At 46.2% G+C, this 16,851-nt stretch overlaps 1 protein-coding gene across 1 annotated transcript in view; it reads right to left on the bottom strand.

Moving 5' to 3' along the window:
* COL22A1 (collagen type XXII alpha 1 chain) overlaps nucleotides 1-16,851 on the bottom strand; it is a 201,780-nt gene that overhangs the window by 87,243 nt on the left and 97,686 nt on the right. The window contains exons 17-21 of the mRNA XM_066203455.1: nucleotides 16,701-16,745; nucleotides 12,222-12,275; nucleotides 10,935-10,988; nucleotides 1,390-1,425; nucleotides 10-39 (exon numbers count right to left, since the gene is read on the bottom strand). Of these exons, the coding sequence (XP_066059552.1) occupies nucleotides 10-39; nucleotides 1,390-1,425; nucleotides 10,935-10,988; nucleotides 12,222-12,275; nucleotides 16,701-16,745 (219 nt within the window). The remainder of the gene's footprint in view (nucleotides 1-9; nucleotides 40-1,389; nucleotides 1,426-10,934; nucleotides 10,989-12,221; nucleotides 12,276-16,700; nucleotides 16,746-16,851) is intronic.

Raw genomic sequence — 16,851 nt, 5'->3', positions numbered from 1 at the left:
CTCTCTTACTTCTTCTCCTTTTAGGCCTTCTGTATGCACCTGCAATAGAAATGCAGAGTTGTAAAGGACGGAAAGAGTGAATACAAGACAGAAGGTGCCAGAGGTGTGAAGGGCCCCCACAGGGTATTTTTCTCCCCTTGCTGCTCCTTCAAGTTGCATGATAACTCCTACAGCTCTTCTAATCCTGTTGCAGGCTGGGAGATGCTTTCTATTTAAAGAGCTCAGACTGACACAAGGTTTTCTCTCACCTGTGAAGTGATTTGGGTGGCTGTATAAACAGTAAGAACAATTATCTCATTATATAAACAAGTCAGTAAATTCCCCAGATCTTGTTTTATTCTAAATCACAAAGGTCTATTGAATGCAGACGAAATCACAAAACAAGCAGACTGTCTTGGGATATGCCCCATCAGTTAAACTCATTTTCAGGTGTTATACACATCTTTCAAAATTTCTTGGTAATTGCTGTCCCATCATTAATATTACATTTGAGAAGGACAGCAAAATGTTCTTACCCAAATAGGCTGGGTTTTTTAAAAGTTTTCTTTTTCTAATTCCTTTACTTTCCACCACATCCTGAGTCAGGGAATTGCCTGCTAACTTTGCCATGATTACCAGGGAGCCTCCCATTCTTGTCTTCAGTTGAAGAGTGCTATTTCCTAATTTAACTCTCTTTTTTTTTTTTTTTTTTTTTTTTTTTTTTTTTTTTTTTGACAGTTAAAGGGATACTCCCTAACTGCCTTGTTACCAGCCCATACTGTACTCAGTTCTAGACCTCTCCTCTGCATACTTAGTTTCTTTCTCCATTCACTCAGAGATTACCTCTTCATACAGACAATACTAGTCTCTGGACATCCTTACATGCCTGCCAGAGATGTCTCTGGCATCAGTTAAGACACTTCTGAAGGCAGAGGGATGCACAAAGGACATTAATCTAGTCCATGTCAAAGACACTCAGCTACTCAATACTGAAATTTCATTTGCTTTTATAACTTTCACAGGCTCTATGTACCAAAGGGCACTTGGAATCAACAACTGCCAGAAACCACATGGTGCTGTCACAGTGTTGCTCTGTCTGATGCACTTGAGGCAATGCTTTCATTGCCTTAAGTCCTGGTCTTCACACTCACAGTCTCCCAAAATTGTGGCAGAGTATCTCCTCATTGGAACCTGTCACATGCCTTCTTCAAAAGTCTTCACTTTTTAAAACTTAAAAACCCCAAAAAGCAAAACAAAAACAAACAAACAAACGAAAAAAAACAACCAACGCCCCAGCTCAAAAGTATTTAAGAACATCTCTCAGTGAGATCCTCCCACCCTGCATTTCCACTTTCTCCTCTCACGCAATAATGCTACAAAGTTTGGGAAAACTAAAAAAAAAATTCTTACTGAAGTGCCAGGCAATCCTGGAAGTCCTGGTTCACCCTGCAGGGAAACACAAAAGAAATGAAAAAACATGCATAGAACACAACATGGCACAATACAGAACAGTGGAAAATAAAAGTAACATCCTGAGCATGGTTTCCAACTATTGTTATACATTTTTATTTTCAATACCATCTCATAATTAATAGATCTGGACACACAAGCTCAATTTTGTTTTCTCTGCTTTGCAGATGAATACGTGCAGAAACTGTTTGTGGTCTGTGTTACTGTCATGTTTTACATACATTTTAATGCCATTCAGTGACATAAAATGAATACTGCATTGGATGTGCAATAGCATTAGATTTGTGCTTCAAAAAATCTTGAATCTGCACACTTACCACACAAACAAACTGTTTGATGCTTAGATGCCTAACAGACTCCCAAGGGGACAGATATTTAGGAGGTCAAAATGCTTTTGTTTGCTAGTAACCAAAATAGCTGCAAAAAAAGTAAGAAATTACCAATTTCCCCAAGTAATTTTATAGAGCAAATCATGCCATGGTGGTCACAGGACCCTGGGATGCTACACCCTCTTTCCATGATTTGTTGCCATCGAGGCTATCAATTTGTTCCAGTTCATTTTCCTCCAGCAATGTCGACCATTTATTACACTTTAAGACTGTACATATGGAAGGTTTATCTTTTACTTTAGGCACAGACTGTTGTTAGATTTATCAGATAGCTTCCTTCCGCACTCTATTTCTTATTCATTACTCATATAGGTCTCTGAATAACCCAGCATATCTTTCATAATTTTTTCTCTTAAGTTCTATTACTCTTTGTTATTTATTCAGAGCATCATAGAATGGTTTGGGTTAGAAGGGATCTTAAAGATAGAATCACTGAAACATTAAGGTTGAAAATAGTTCCAAGGCCATTGAGTCTAACCTTTGACTGAACACCACCACGACAACAAGACCAGTGCCACGTTCAGTTGTTCTCTGAACACCTCCAGAGATGATGACTCCACCACCTCCCTGGTCAGAACCTTCCAATGCCTGACAAACGTTTCACTGAACAAATTCTTCCTGCTCTCCAACCTGAATGTTCCCTGGCATAGTTTGATGCCATTTTCTCTTGTCCTGTGGCTGGTTTTCTGGGAACAGAGATCAATCCCAACCTGGCTACAACCACTTGCCAGGGAGTTGTAAAGAGCTGTGAGGACCACCCGGAGCTTCCTTTTCCCCAGAAAACATCCAGCTCCTACAGCAACTCTTCTTAGGACTTACTCTTTAAACCATTCATCAGTTGCACTGCCCTTATCTGGCAACACTCTGGCAACTCAATCCCTTTTTTTCATGAGAAAAAGGGGCCCAGAACTGAATGCAAGACTTGTGCCAATTGCCCAGCACAGAGGGACAATCTCTGCCCTCATCCTGCTGGCCACACTGTTGCTGACACAGAAGGCCAGGAGGTCACTGGCCTCCTTGTCCACCTGGGCACACACCGGCTCATGTTTGGCCACTGTCAGCCAGCAGCCCCAGGGCCTTTCCTGCTGGGCAGCTTTCCTGCCACTCTGCCCCCAGCCTTGGGCACTGCAGGAGCTTCTTGGGACACGAGGGCAGGACCCAGGCCTGGCACTCCTGGAAACTCATTCTGCTGGCCTCACACGATCTATGCAGCTTATCCACATCCCCCACAGAGCCTTCCTACCCACCAGCACATCAACACTCCCGCCCAACTTGGTGTCGCCACAAATTTACTGCTAAAGGTACCATCAATGCCCTTGGCCACATCAGCAGGACAGACACTGAACAGGACTGGTCACAGGGGACACCGCTAGTGACCAAAAACCACCTAGATGCTGCACCATTCACAGACACTCCCTGGACTCAGCCATCTGTCATAGGTTAATACAGTTTTGGTTTTCGGTTAATAAAATATAGCTCTGCTAGGACCTTAGAATTCTTTGGAAAGGACAGGGACCTATCAGGGACCAGTTTTTGGATTGACATGTAGTTCCGACCACTCAGAAAACGGAATGCAACTCTTGGTAATACCTGTATAAAGCTGAGACTGGGTTCGAGCTCTCCTATTCCTCCTGCCTGGCGACCAGGTAACATCATGGGCAGCCGAGGAGGGCCCAGCTTAGGCCCTGCTGCCCCAGGGTGGCCGAGCCTGGCCAGGCTCCGGGAGCCGCTGCCCACAGAGGAGGCAGGGCTGGCTGAGCCCTTTCCCCTGGCTGCTGGCAGCAGTACTGCAGTCTGGCAGTGCTGGCCATGGGTCTGGGGCCATGGCAGGGATCGGGCCCAGGCTGTGGCAGGGACGTTCCCTGGCCCTGGCTGCTGGCACCCCTGGCCCAGGGCGAAGATGGGATCCCCCCCACCCTACACCGGGCCCCGAAGAGCAGCTTTGAGTTGCTCACGCCATCAGATCAAGGGGTGGAAGAGATAGCATCCATCAGCCTCCCCGCCACCGGCATGGCTTTGAAATCTTTGGGCTGCCACCAGAGATCACGTGACCACCACAGGTCTGAGCAAGCTTTAATTCATTCCTGACACAAATTGAGACTTTCTTAAACTCTAACCCTTCTCAGAGATGAGAGAAAAGGCCAAACTGGAGACATGTAAAGGGACAATATGGAGATCTCAAAGTCAGTAAAGGAAGAGCAACCTCTTAGATGGAAGAGATGCCAAGTTGCCTTGGTTCTAGGCTGAAAATCTCCTATGAGTTATGGCAAGACTGTAATATGAATATGCTAAAATAATCCTTTAAATTGTGGACAATATGAATTGGGGAGATGATTTGTGGATTCTTTGAGCAAAGGTATCTCTGATTTCCTGAGTGAATGTTGAATTAGAAGTTGTGATTTGGGTGATGCCGTGAGAGGTTTGAACAGAGAGAGATGAGAAGAAGCCCTCTTCCAGTGAAGAAGTGAGAAGACATCTCTGTTCTCTGGGATGAAGAATTCTTTGCCTTCAAAGCTGTTTATCTTTAAAAGTGCCACCCCAAACTATGACCCATATGTGTGTTCATGGGAAAGGCTATGTGAATATGGGAGGTTCCACAATTGCAGAATTTCCTGGGTAGGCTGCTTTTGCGTGAGTTAAAAGCCACAAGCAAACTGTTTCTCTTGTGGAAAGTTATCAAAACAACAGGATAGACTTCTCTTTCTCAAAGACTGAATGAATGACTACTTTATAAGTGGTAATGACCTGGAGTTCTGAGTTTTGCCTCTTTACATTGTTTCTAGAAAATGAACAGTTTGTGAGGGGAGAAAGGGTTCGTTTAGAAATTCATTTGTGTATTTTTTTTCTTTTCCTTTGCTTCTCTTAGTGTGTGTTAATAAAATCTACCTGTTTACCTTAAATTTGGGCCTTTTTTGCCTTTTTCTCCCAAAATTCTATCTCCCAGTTGGCAAACAAAATTCGGCAAACATGACACCACCACAATTCCTAACAGTTCCTAACTCAGCAAAGAGTGCCCCTGCCCAAGCCCTGGGCTGATGGCTTTTCCAGGACTCTGCTGTGGGAGATGGAGTCAATGCTTTGCTTGAGTCCAGGGAGACTCCATCCACTTTCCCTCAGCCCTGGGGTGGGGCACCCACTCGTCAAAAGGCAGCAGGTTGATCAGGCAAGACCTGCCTTTCCTAAACCCACAATGGCTGGTCCTGATCCCTTGGTTGTCCTCTCTGGGCCCTGTGACCGCCCTCACAGTGATCTGCTCCAGAACCTTGCCGGGGGCCGGAGATCAGGCTGACAGGCCTGCAGTTCCCTGCATCCCCCCTGCAACCCTTCTTGGCTGTGGGTGTCACATTGGCACCTCCACTCATCTGGGATCTTCCCAACTGGCCAGAACTGACAGTAAAGGACAAACAGAGGCTTATCCAGCCCTCCTGTCTGCTCCCTGAGCACTCTTGGGGGACTCCTGGCCAGCCCCGTGGACTTGGCAGTGTTTCAGTGGCTGTGCAGGTCACTAATGATTTCCTCCTTGATTGCAGGAATTCCAGTCTCCTCCCTGTCCCTGTCTGGCAGCTCATGGGGCTGCTCGACCTCTGCACAACCAGTCTGACTGTCCAAGGTTGAGGCAAAGAAGGCATTATTTAGCTCAGGCTTTTCCTCCATCCTTTGTGACGATATTTGCACCACGAATTCAATAAAGAACAGAGATTTTCCTTGTCACTCCTTTGTTGATAATCTTTGTAAACAAACTCTTTTTATCATCTTTTACAGTAGTGACCAGATGAAGTGCTAAAAGAGCTTTTGCCTTCCTGATTCACTTTTTACATGAGGTGGGACACATGAAGGGCTGGCTGGGAAAAGAAATTTGGCAGGACACAGGGCCTCTTTAGGGAGGTTTAGAGAAGGAACACGAAGTGGGACAAGGGATAGCTGTAGGTCATTGGGAAAGGAACAGGCATAGGCAAAGTTGGTGGCAAAGTCCTAAAAAAGGCCTTTGTCACCAAGGGGGTCTCCATGTCCCTCTGAGACAAGGGCCAACTGTGCCCACCAGGCCTTTGTGACCCATGGTTGCATTGTGCCCAGAGGCCATTGCGGTGACACAGAGGGCTCTTGCAGGGCCAAACCCCTGGCGTTGCCACTCCCAGGAGAGCAGCGCTCTGAGGAGGCAGCAGCTCTCTCGCGAGGCAGCAGCTCCTCAGGAGGAAGCAGTTCTCCCAGGTGCCCTTGGCCAGTGTTCCTCAGAGCACTGCCAAGATGCCAAAGAGGCAGGAGGCAAATGCCCGCTGCCAGTCCCGTGAGGGGCAGCCGCTGCTGTCCAGGTGGCAACAGGTGAGGGACGGGGATGGAGGGAGAGACTGCAGTGGGAGCTGCTGGGGGAGGGAGGGCTGGGGGCAGAGACCTTGGGTCAGGCCTGGCACCAGGCTTTGCCCCAGGGTGGAGCTGGTACCAGGATGGCTGGGTGAAGGGATGGCCCAGAGACAGCGAGCGCAGCCGGGAACCCAGCCCAGCCTGGCTGACGTGGTCAGCACCTGCCTTGGGGCCAGAGCTGGGCTTGCCACCATGAGGGGGGACAGCATGTCCACACAGCTGCCTCCATCCCACACCTCCTTCTGCTTCCCAGGAGCTGCCACAGGCAGCAGCGGAGGTCACATGGGTGACCATCATGCCCCTCAACGGGGACCAGCTTGTCCACGAAGAAGACATCTCATGGATTCTCAGAGAACTGAGAATGCAGAAGGACAGCCTGGAGGGTGGGCACTCACTGCCCCACAGCGGCACAGTCACACAGCCACAAAGATTGTCCGTGTCAGACTTGCCGCCTCTCCACGGCCCTCCATTGACAGTGACACCTCTGTGCTGGCTCAGCCCTGAATTGCCAAGAGCAGCCTCAGCAAGGCTCAAGTTGCCCCCTCTGCCCCCAGCCCCAGCAGCCTCTGGGTCTTCTCCCAGAGGCAGAGCATGGTCCGCAGGCCCCGTGGCCAGTGGCCACTGAGACCTGCTGCCACCTTCTCCATGGGGCACTATGGCTGCTGACAGGGCCCGGGTGACGCCTTCCACAGACAGCTCAGCTGAGGGGCTCTGGCAAGGCTCAGCGGCAAGGCAGGGCCATCGTTTGCCACCCCTGCCACGTGCAGGTGGCATGCCGCTCCGCACAGGGCCCCAGCCAGCCTGGAACCACCTGGGGCACACTGAGATGCAGGAGCTCACTGAGGTGCAAGAAGAGCATGGTGGCAAATCATCCAGAGACCTTTTTAGAGGCCTTGCCCCATGCCTGTGTGAAGAAAGGTCCACCAAGTCCACTGGCACCCAGGAGCTGTCAAGTGTCTGCCAAGAGGCAGATGCAGAGCCCCAGGTGATGCACAGAGCTCCGGGCTTGAACGAAGACTCCACAGCAGACACTGGAAACTCCTCTGAGCTCCTGTCTCATGCCCAGTTTACAGAGCAGCAGTCTGACAACTCACAGTGCTGGGACAGTTTTCAAAAGAAGCTAAAGGAAAAGTGGGAGGAGGAAGAACTCCTAGATAAAGAGGCTGCAGGAGGTAGGGACAACTCTCAGAGCACATTGCTTGCTCCATTGAAAGAGAGAGAGGCAGGAGACTCTGCCCTGGACAGAGATCTCCGGGATGAGGGCCACAACAAGCTTTTCCCCATGTGTCGTGGGTTTTGTAACAAACATGTTATTCTATTCCATCTGGGTGGAGCAGAGTTGCTTATCTTTGCCCAAATGGGTCAGTGTCACTTATCAGATGGTGGAGTGCTACTTAATCTCTCTTCATTGTTTCACTACCCCCATGGGGATATCTTCTGCTAATGGACCATTAAGAGCTCACCAATGACATGACACATTACATTGTACTGTTGTAAGATGCTCCACACAGGGAGGAGGAGCCAAACCATCTTAACCTAGATAAAAAGGAGCCACAGTGCCACTAGGTATCCAGTTTTCCATGGGTTCCCTGGAGGAAGACCAGACCTGTCTCACCATTACTGGACCCTTTTTCTTCAACGGGACCATCTCTACTCCAACAGAACCACATCTGCCACTCCAGGAGGGCTTACTTTGGACTGCTTCCAACACCCTGACCAACAGGGTGTCCGGTTGTATTTCTGACTCTCTCAGGGTTTTCTAGGATTTCTTGTTTGTTTGTTTGCTTGCTTATTCTTCTGTACTACAACATCTGTATTTTTATATCCCTAGTAAAGAACTGCTATACCTATTCCCAAAATCTTTGCCTGACAGTCTTTTAATTGCAAATTTATAATAATTTGGAAAAGGGGGGAGGGGCTTACATTTTAAGGGAGACTCGAGCCCTCCCTGGCAGATACCTGTCTATCTAAACCAAGACAACATGTCAGAGCCTGAGGAATACTCAGACTTCTCAGGTTCTCCCTAATCTCAAAGCCCCTGTGAGGAGAGGGGAACATATCAGCTGCCAGAGCAAACCGCACATGGCAAACTGCAGTGCACTGAGCCTGAGGATGCTTCAAAGCATCTTCTGCACATCCAGGCAGAGCAGCTGGAGAAGTTGGAGGAAGACATCCTCTCTTCCCTGGATCAAGAAAGCCGCTGGGTGCCACACACCCTTTGCAGCTGGAGCAAAGGCTGCGCAGGAGAGACCAAAAATGACTCACAGCTCGTGGCTCCTGACCTGTTTGAAGAGCTGTGGTCTCTCTTTAATAACAAGGATGCGCCGTCCAGGGACACTCAGATAGATCAGCTACTGGCAAAGTGGGAGGAGGAAGAGCTCCCTGACAAACACTGCAGGAGAGGAGGACAGCGAGCCAAACAGCACGTTGTCCCTCCCGCTGCAAGACGAGGGAGCAGAGCCAGCAGTTTCTTCCCTGGACAGTGATCCCCGGGATGAGTGGCACAGCGAGCCCCTCCCCACGGCACTGCCGGAAGACACAAAGACTTCTGCGGTTTGTGCCTTGCCTGCCAATCCTGCGGACGAGGCCGACACAGCAGGCATGGGGGCTGGCCGTGTCCAGGCCGTCATTCCCCAGGAAAACCACTGCGACGTTGAGCCGCCGGCAGGGGCTTGCCTGGAGCCTGCCCAGCCCCTGGCATGCAGTGTTTCTGCTTGCCCCACTGGCAGCGCAGCTGTCCCGCAGCCCCTGGCCCCACGGCCATGGCGCTCCATGGTGAAGACAGCCCAGCGGGCTCTGTGCCGGCTCTTCTCCTTCAGCTGCCTCAGGGGGCAGCGAGAGGAGTGATCCCAGTGACAGCACCAGGACCATCCCCATATATGACTGTTCCCCCTGAGGGAACCACTTGCCAAAGGTAGGTCCTGCTGCCGGCCCCAGCCTGGCGCTCCCAAGAAAACAGCAAGGCAGCCTGGTCAGGGAGAACCGGCTGAGGAGGGATTACAGCATTGCCCTGTAGAACCCAATATGAGTTGACTTTAGGCCTGGTCTGCATTGGGGAGGTGCATCCCCACTCTGGCCCTGAGGCTGCATTAGCATCTGAGAAATTCTCCTTGGGCCCTCAGCAATGCAGGCAAAAGAAGGCAGGTCCATCTTCCTTTCACATGTAAACTAGGAAAACCACCTGCAACGTGGACTGGAGAAAGGTGTTAACCCCAGAAAGAAAGACCTGGAGTCTTCACCTACGCAAGAACCACAGAGACCCCCAGCACAATTAAGCGCATCATGAGGAAGGACTGACGGAACACCACTGGCACAAAGCGTCTTGTTCTGTCTTCCACTTCATATCTCTCCCAACTCCTCTGTCCCCCTTCCCTTCTCACCCTCCTCTTTTTTCTTCCTTTCTATCTCTCTACCTCCCATTTATAGGTAAAAATCCCTGTTGTGACTTTGGTAGATGGTCTTGTTGGCATTTTAATTTGCGCAGAGGTATCTTTCCCTAATTGCAGCTTTACTGAGGCACACATCTGCACACAGAACTCCAGGCGAGGCCTCCCCAGGGCCCGGCACAGAGAGGCAATCACAGCCCTGGTCCTGCTGGCCACACCATTGCTGACACAGAAGGCCAGGAGGCCACCAGCCTCCTTGCCCATTTGGGCACAGGCCAACTCTCCCTCTGCCACTGTCAGCCGGCACCTCCAGGGCCTTTCCCACTGGGCAGCTTTCTTGCCACTCTGCTCCAGCCTGGAGCACTGCAGGGAATTGTTCTGGACAAAGTTTACAACCCAGAACTTTGCCTTGATGAACCTGATACCATTGGCCTTGGCCCATCAATCCAGTCTGTCCAAAATATCTGGTTTAAACCCTGTGCCTTGAGCAGACAGACCACCCACTAGATCAGGTTGCCCAGGGCCCCATCCAAACAGGCCTATTTTAAAAAGAGCCCATATTATGAGAGAAGTAATGAAGAGACACACAGCAGCCACTCTGAAAATACCAGACCAAGGAGACAAACATCTTCTGGAAGCACCAGCTGCAGCTGGTTCAGTGTTATGAACTCAAGACTGATCACTACTGCAGGAAGAGAATAGTGGGAAATGCTTCCAATCTCTGCATTCTTGAATAAGAGTCACTGACTTAATCCAGAGGAGAAAAAGAGAAAGAAATCCAGAATTGGCCATGCCTTTCCACTCCTGCCGAAGAGGTGGTCGGAAATACCAAAACCACAGCATCATCTCTAACAGAGGGAAACATATGGCTGCCCTGGATACTCTAACAACTCTGAAAAATAACAAGGTCAGAATTGCTTCTGAGAGCAGTGAATAATTATTTTGCAGGTAGGAGGCTCAGAGGCATTTTGTTGTCACTTTCCGAGTCAATTCTACATCTCCTGGGTCAGAAAAACAGCTTCTACACAAACATATTGAAATTCCTACCCACATTTCTTAGATGAGGAAGATTTCCTGACCCAAACTGCACTCGATTTCCTTCTAGTTTCACTATAAGCATTAAACTAAGAGCAGAGGAGCTGTGACTAGACACATTTTAACACTCACTCATACCCATTTCAGACTGAAGCCATGTCAGAAAAGTGAAATATTTAAATATATATAAACTTTTGTTATATACAAATGAGATAAATATTAGTTCAACAGCCCTGATATTTCCGGCACTGAGGGCCCAAGCAAGAATTAACAAATGTGTTTCCAAATCCACTCTGTGCATCCCATCCCAACTTACCTTTTCTCCTTTGGTCCCACTAACACCGGGAGAGCCAGGGCTGCCAGGAGGGCCCTATAAAGAGGCAAAATTGAGAGAAAACTCTTTGTGTCTTAAGTGTGAGAGAAACATAAGGCTGCAGGTATTGGCAGCATAAACAGTGATGTCCTATTGCACTGGGGAGGAACTAATAGAACATGAGGCTGCTTTGACTCTGCTGCACAGAGAGGAAAGAGAATAACTATGGAGATGCCACAGCAACCACAATACCACCAATCCAATTTTAGCTAATTCAGAAGAATTGTAGTTCAGTGAGTATATCAGTGTCAAACACAAAATCTAGTATAAAATTCACGCATGAAGATTTACTCCCTTCTAAGTGTCTAGACATGAAAAAGGAAGAAAACGTTCAGAAACCCCAACTTCTGTAACAGGGTTTTACTTGGAGAAATTGTTTCTTTGAAGTAGTAAACAAACAGGATTCATCTCCACATCCCTCTGCGATTTCCTACTTCATCTACATTTGCTGTAAATATAAATCAGTTCTTTATCCATCTGTAGCACCGGAAAACATTTCCATCTTGCAAGGATAGTGATAAACACTAACTAGACACACACACTTCTTGGTACAAGGTAAACTGTGGCTGAGGAACAGAGCAAGATCTTGTACCCTGGAGGCATCAGGCTCAAGGGTACATTAGCTGCATGGCTTTTTGCAGATCACTTCTGGCCTCTGCCTCTTATTCTGTCCTTTGTTATTTAGCCCAGAAGGTCCTTGGAGGAAAAGGATGCTTCTCATTAGGTATCATTTGCAGGGTAATGAAAACAGTCTTGTGGAATCTACAGATAGCAGCTTTAGACAAAGCACTGTGTGTCTGATCAGCAGAAATATACTGACCTTCCAGGCCACTTTCTGTTTTCTTTTTGTTTTAAAAATGTAAATAGCTCCAAGCGTTTTTTTATTGAAAACAAACCCTATATATTAAATCCAGTTCTCTTCCTTTCCTGTTGTGAGCTTAAACAACTGAATTTTTTCTGAGTCCTTTCTTATGCATTTAATGAAAATTAAGACAAACATTTGAGCTGTCACATTTAAAGGACTGGCATTTCCTGTGACTCCAAATTGCATTCTAGTTAAATTCTAAAAACAAACAAACAAAAAAACCTGTGCCAACTAAGATCCTCAGAAAAAGGACATGATTAGGTACTGTTATGACTGAGTAATCACCCAGGATAAGTCTCACTTTTAGGGTCAACTTCCCCTCTTTCCAAAGAAACACTTCCAATTATTGAGCATTTGCCACATACCTGTTTCCCCTCCACACCTGGCTTTCCAGGGAATCCATCCAGGCCTCTGTCTCCCTGGAAAAAGAAGAGAAAGAACCACTATATTTTAAATCTGTGCTGTTTAAGTCACTGCCCTGAAGGTGATGTCCATATTATCTGCTCCAAGAGTAATGGATAAGGAGAGAAATTCCAGCCAGTCCCATAGAGAAAACAGCTGAAGTTTCTACATCTGTACCATGAAAAGTTGCTGCAACCAGAAGCTGGTGTGTGCTACCTTTCCACATTGGCATTCCTCCTCTGCCTGCTGAGGTTGGTTGGTGTAAACTGGACAATGTGCTCCAGGAGAACGTCAGCCCAGAACAGCTCTCACAAAAATAATAAAGCAATCCAGCAATAGGTTGGTTTTACCCAGCAAAGAAAAATCTAATTTTTCCCCTTTCCTTTCTGTAGCCTGGGGGAGCAATTAATTTGTTTCTGTATGTCTCCAGAGCTGGACAGTCCACAAAGTCCGTATGCAATGGATTTCGCTACTTTATTTTTATTACTTGAAGATAAGGATTTTTCCCCTGTACCTAAACCTGATTTTTTTTTTCTGCAGTTCCAGACTATGAAGTCTTTCCCTAACCTCCCACAGAGAGAAATGTTTCCTTCATCTTTACAATGACCTGTTATGTATTTGAAGATTTACAAAACTCCCCTTTCAAACTTCTCTAGACTAAACAACCATAATACTTTCAACTTTTCTTTATGGGTATGTTTGTCAGTCCTCTGATCATTTTTATTGCTCCCCTGTGTGCAGTGTCCCAATTTTTCCACATCTTCATTGTAGCTAGGTGCATGAAACTCAATACACCTGAGGCTAACTTTGAGCAGGAATATGTTTTCAGGTTCTTTAGACTATTCTCCTGTTTAAATACTAGGATAATGTTTGCTTTACATCAACCTCCCTTCCCACAAGACAGCTCTTTGATCAGTTGTTTCCAATCCATAACTGCAATTTGTTGTCCTCTGTGTATGAAACATGATGCAGCTCCCCCTTCTCAATTTGGGGGATTGTGTTTACAGGATAATTTTGAATTCTGACCCTGATCTCTACTGTTCCTCCATATTCAGGCTCAACATATTTCATATTTTATAATGGAGGTTCTTGATAGAGATAACTGGATCAATTACATACTTCTGCTGAACTTCACTTTTGTTGTGGCCTTTGACCATTCTATCTCTTTAGTTTAAAAACTCCTAGAAACAGGGACTTTCCTGCATTCTCTGAAGTCCTTAAACCTCTGAAGAATGAAACACAGATTTTGTTTGAATCCTTCACACACAGCTGAATATAAACTATCTAACACACATACAGTGCCAATGTTAACATGAATGTGCATGTAAAAACAAATTCTACAAGTACAAGTAGTGACAGAAAACGAAGAGTTTTATGGTGTTTTGTTAGTGTTTTTATGTATCTTAAACTCTGTTAGACCACTGTTATTACCTGCAAGCCTACACTTACAGCATTGGAATAAATTAGCTTCTTTTGTAAACTACATTGATTTGCCAAGTCAGAAATAGATTTGCTAATCGATATTTATTTTTCCTGCTTAGAAAGTAAATCGGTCTTCTAACATAAATGTTATTTCAAATTATGTATTCAAGGAATGAAATTAGAGAGACTTATATCCTCCAGAAAACAGCTGAAAACCAGTTTCAGACACCCAGATCCACTTGCTTTGGAGGTGATAGTTTCCACATTAATGCTTTCCTCTGCACTGCCTGAACTACAAATATCCTGAATTTAAGACTTTCAACAAGCAACAGCCTGGTATAATGCTGACAAAATGTGCAGTGTGTTCCCAGGAGAATTTTTAACATCAATACACTACAGCAATGAATACTTCACACACGCTGATTTAGCTGCCAAAACAGAAAAGTGTCGATGTTCTTACTGCTACCAATGGGGGCTGGGAAAGGCAAATGTATTATTCATACAAGCAAATACAAAAAAAGCTGTTTGAAAACACTCCAAACGATTGTGTTTTCTGCTGCTCCTTCAGAAAAATCTGTCATTATAAATATTTTTTATTATTTTTCCATTCTTTAAATAAGGCTATTCAGTGAAAGGCACTATTCTCCCAACAGAGAGAACAAACACATTAAAGTTTCATTCTCAAATTTTCACTTTAAGATTCCATTTCTTTCTCCTGTGTTCTACTGCTTTTTGTTCTTTTTACCAGTGGAACAAAATGGTGAAGATTCACAAGCAACTAGGGGAAATGAAAATTCTGCCAAAATTTCAGTGCTGCTCTCTGACCTCTACCATTTAGAAAATTTAATGGTTAGTTGGAAAAATGATTACCCAGGAGTCTATAGGGCCCTGGAAAGGCTGGAGGAGAGAAAAAAACACTGCAGAGGGATGTGGCAGCAGCAGACCAGTCCTGCTGCCTTCTTGCACAATTCCTTCTCAGTTAAACAGACAAGGTTTTACAGGATGGACACAGGATTATGCAGCAAAAGCAATGCCCTTTGTCACACTGAACTGCTGGACATGCCTAAATTAGAATGCCAAGTATCACATACAGATATGGCTCCTGTTAGCAGGGCAGTGCATCATCATTATCTCTGGAGTGTGTCCTGGGGTCTACAATGAGCTCATTGGATACAAAAGGGCATAGAATATCCCTCATATGGTGCAGTGCTTTTCTTAAGTGCAGGTGTAACCCGTACTACTGGATTTGGGAACCTCACTATAAAACCTCAACATTTACATCTGAGGTCCCAGGATATGTGAAAAATTCAGCAAGTTGGATGGGATACTCAGGGGTTTTTTGGTAGTAAGGGGGAAAACTTGATAAAACAATACTCAGAGCATGAACTAGGGCTCCCATCTGATACTACAACCCGTTTTCTCTTCAGGCACAAAGAAACAGAGGTTGCGTAGGTGTCAGTATTCAGGTTATGGACTGAAGAGCAGACAAGAAAATATTTGGCCCACCAAATTTACGCCCACTGTTTTCACAGTAGTACTGACTGGTAAAAGTTATAGCACTGGGAGTGGGTGCACTGAGACCATTATTAAAACCTGGGAAAAAATCGAAGCACAATTGTTGTAGCAGAGATTTGGCTGCTTCAGGGGAAAAAAAAAAAAAAGGATGGGGGGGCATCTCTAATTGTGCAGATCCTTCTAATGAAACAAAACCTAATTCATTTCTTCCCCACTTTAATCTTCCTCTACTTAGTCAGTTGCCTGCCCACACACAGCTCCAGCTTCCTCTCCCATCACAGTGATGTCAGAAAGATGGATTTTCTTCCAGGAGCCAAATATTCCAGCAGATTAGACAATGTTGGCTCTGGAAAAGCAGCAGAGGCAGTGGCTAGACACAGGACACCTTTCCAGTTCTGCAAAGGGCTGAAGGAAAACCATGACAAAGATAAAGTAAAATCCAGCCATTTCCTCTAGCTGCGATAATAAGGATAGGTAATTCAAAATACGATCATGGCTACTTTATAATAAACAGCAGAAAGGATGTTGGTAAAGAGAAACACAATATCTCACACTAAGGGTCTATTGATAATTTTTCCCAGTTGGCAAAAGTTTGGTGTTAATCGTGGGCTTTTCTCTCCAGAAGAAGATGGAGACTGAGAAATGGGAACAGAGCTATGCCAGCAAGAGGATGACTCCCTCCTTTACACCAACACAGGCAAAGTTGCCAGACCCTTTCTGAGATCAACCTGTGTCAGGACTGGCTTGAGTCATAAGCAAGACAGAACATTTTTGGGGGGCCCTGAGCATTGCCAAGGAAGTCTACAGCAGAAGTGGGTGCACATCTGAGGTCTCTCTGAACACAATGAGCAAGCTGAAATAACTAAGGCTTTGTGCCTGCCCAGCTCTCCTTTTAAATGTCCATTCCAGGTATAATAAGTAATCCTTGAGCCACAAACATGGTTCAAATCCCAGAGTGACCTGTACTTTGTGAAACAGCTCTTCACAATCAGGAGAGAAGATGGAACTGGGAAGTAACTCCATTTGATTGAAGCCTTTGACATAGTACTTGGTACTTTATTAATTACTTGGTACTTTATGGGTTTATGGGGATGGGAGAAGAAACAAACGTATGAAGTTGGATGACATGAAAAACCGGAATGAGATGGGAAAATGCTGAATGCAGACCTGGGCAGTGGCAGTCAGTGACCATTCTCAACTCTCAGGTTGTGCACACAATGTGGACACCCCTTCAGATCTTCACACTGGCAACATCCACTCCTCTCCTCCTCTATCTCCTCCATCCCTGGCTACACACTCACACACACAAGAAGTCCCTAAATGTGAGCATAGTAGACAGCATAGATCCCAAAAGCCTTCCTGCACACCCATGGGAGGTGGAGAGCACTTGGAAGTGCAGGACAGTGAGGAAACTCCATCCCTCTCCAGAGCTGCTGGCCTGGTAGTCCACCTCACCTAGTGGACAAAGGACAAGCTTGGCCTTTCCTAGCATGCAGCAGGAATACCTTGTCTCCTCGTGTTCCCTTTTCTCCTCTTTCTCCTTGTAGACCCTAAAAATAAAAAGAAACAAAGATTATAAAGGTAAATCCGAGTAGAGGCATAGTTACCTCCTCTAATTAGTCACCAAATCAGTGTGCACATCTGCACAATCTATTC

The sequence above is a fragment of the Chamaea fasciata genome, unplaced genomic scaffold (assembly GCF_029207755.1).
Source record: "Chamaea fasciata isolate MVZ Bird 193981 ecotype frontalis unplaced genomic scaffold, bChaFas1.0.hap1 SCAF_1, whole genome shotgun sequence".
In the NCBI taxonomy this organism is placed as follows: Eukaryota; Metazoa; Chordata; class Aves; order Passeriformes; family Sylviidae; genus Chamaea; species Chamaea fasciata.
This window is presented reverse-complemented; position numbering and strand designations above follow the sequence as displayed.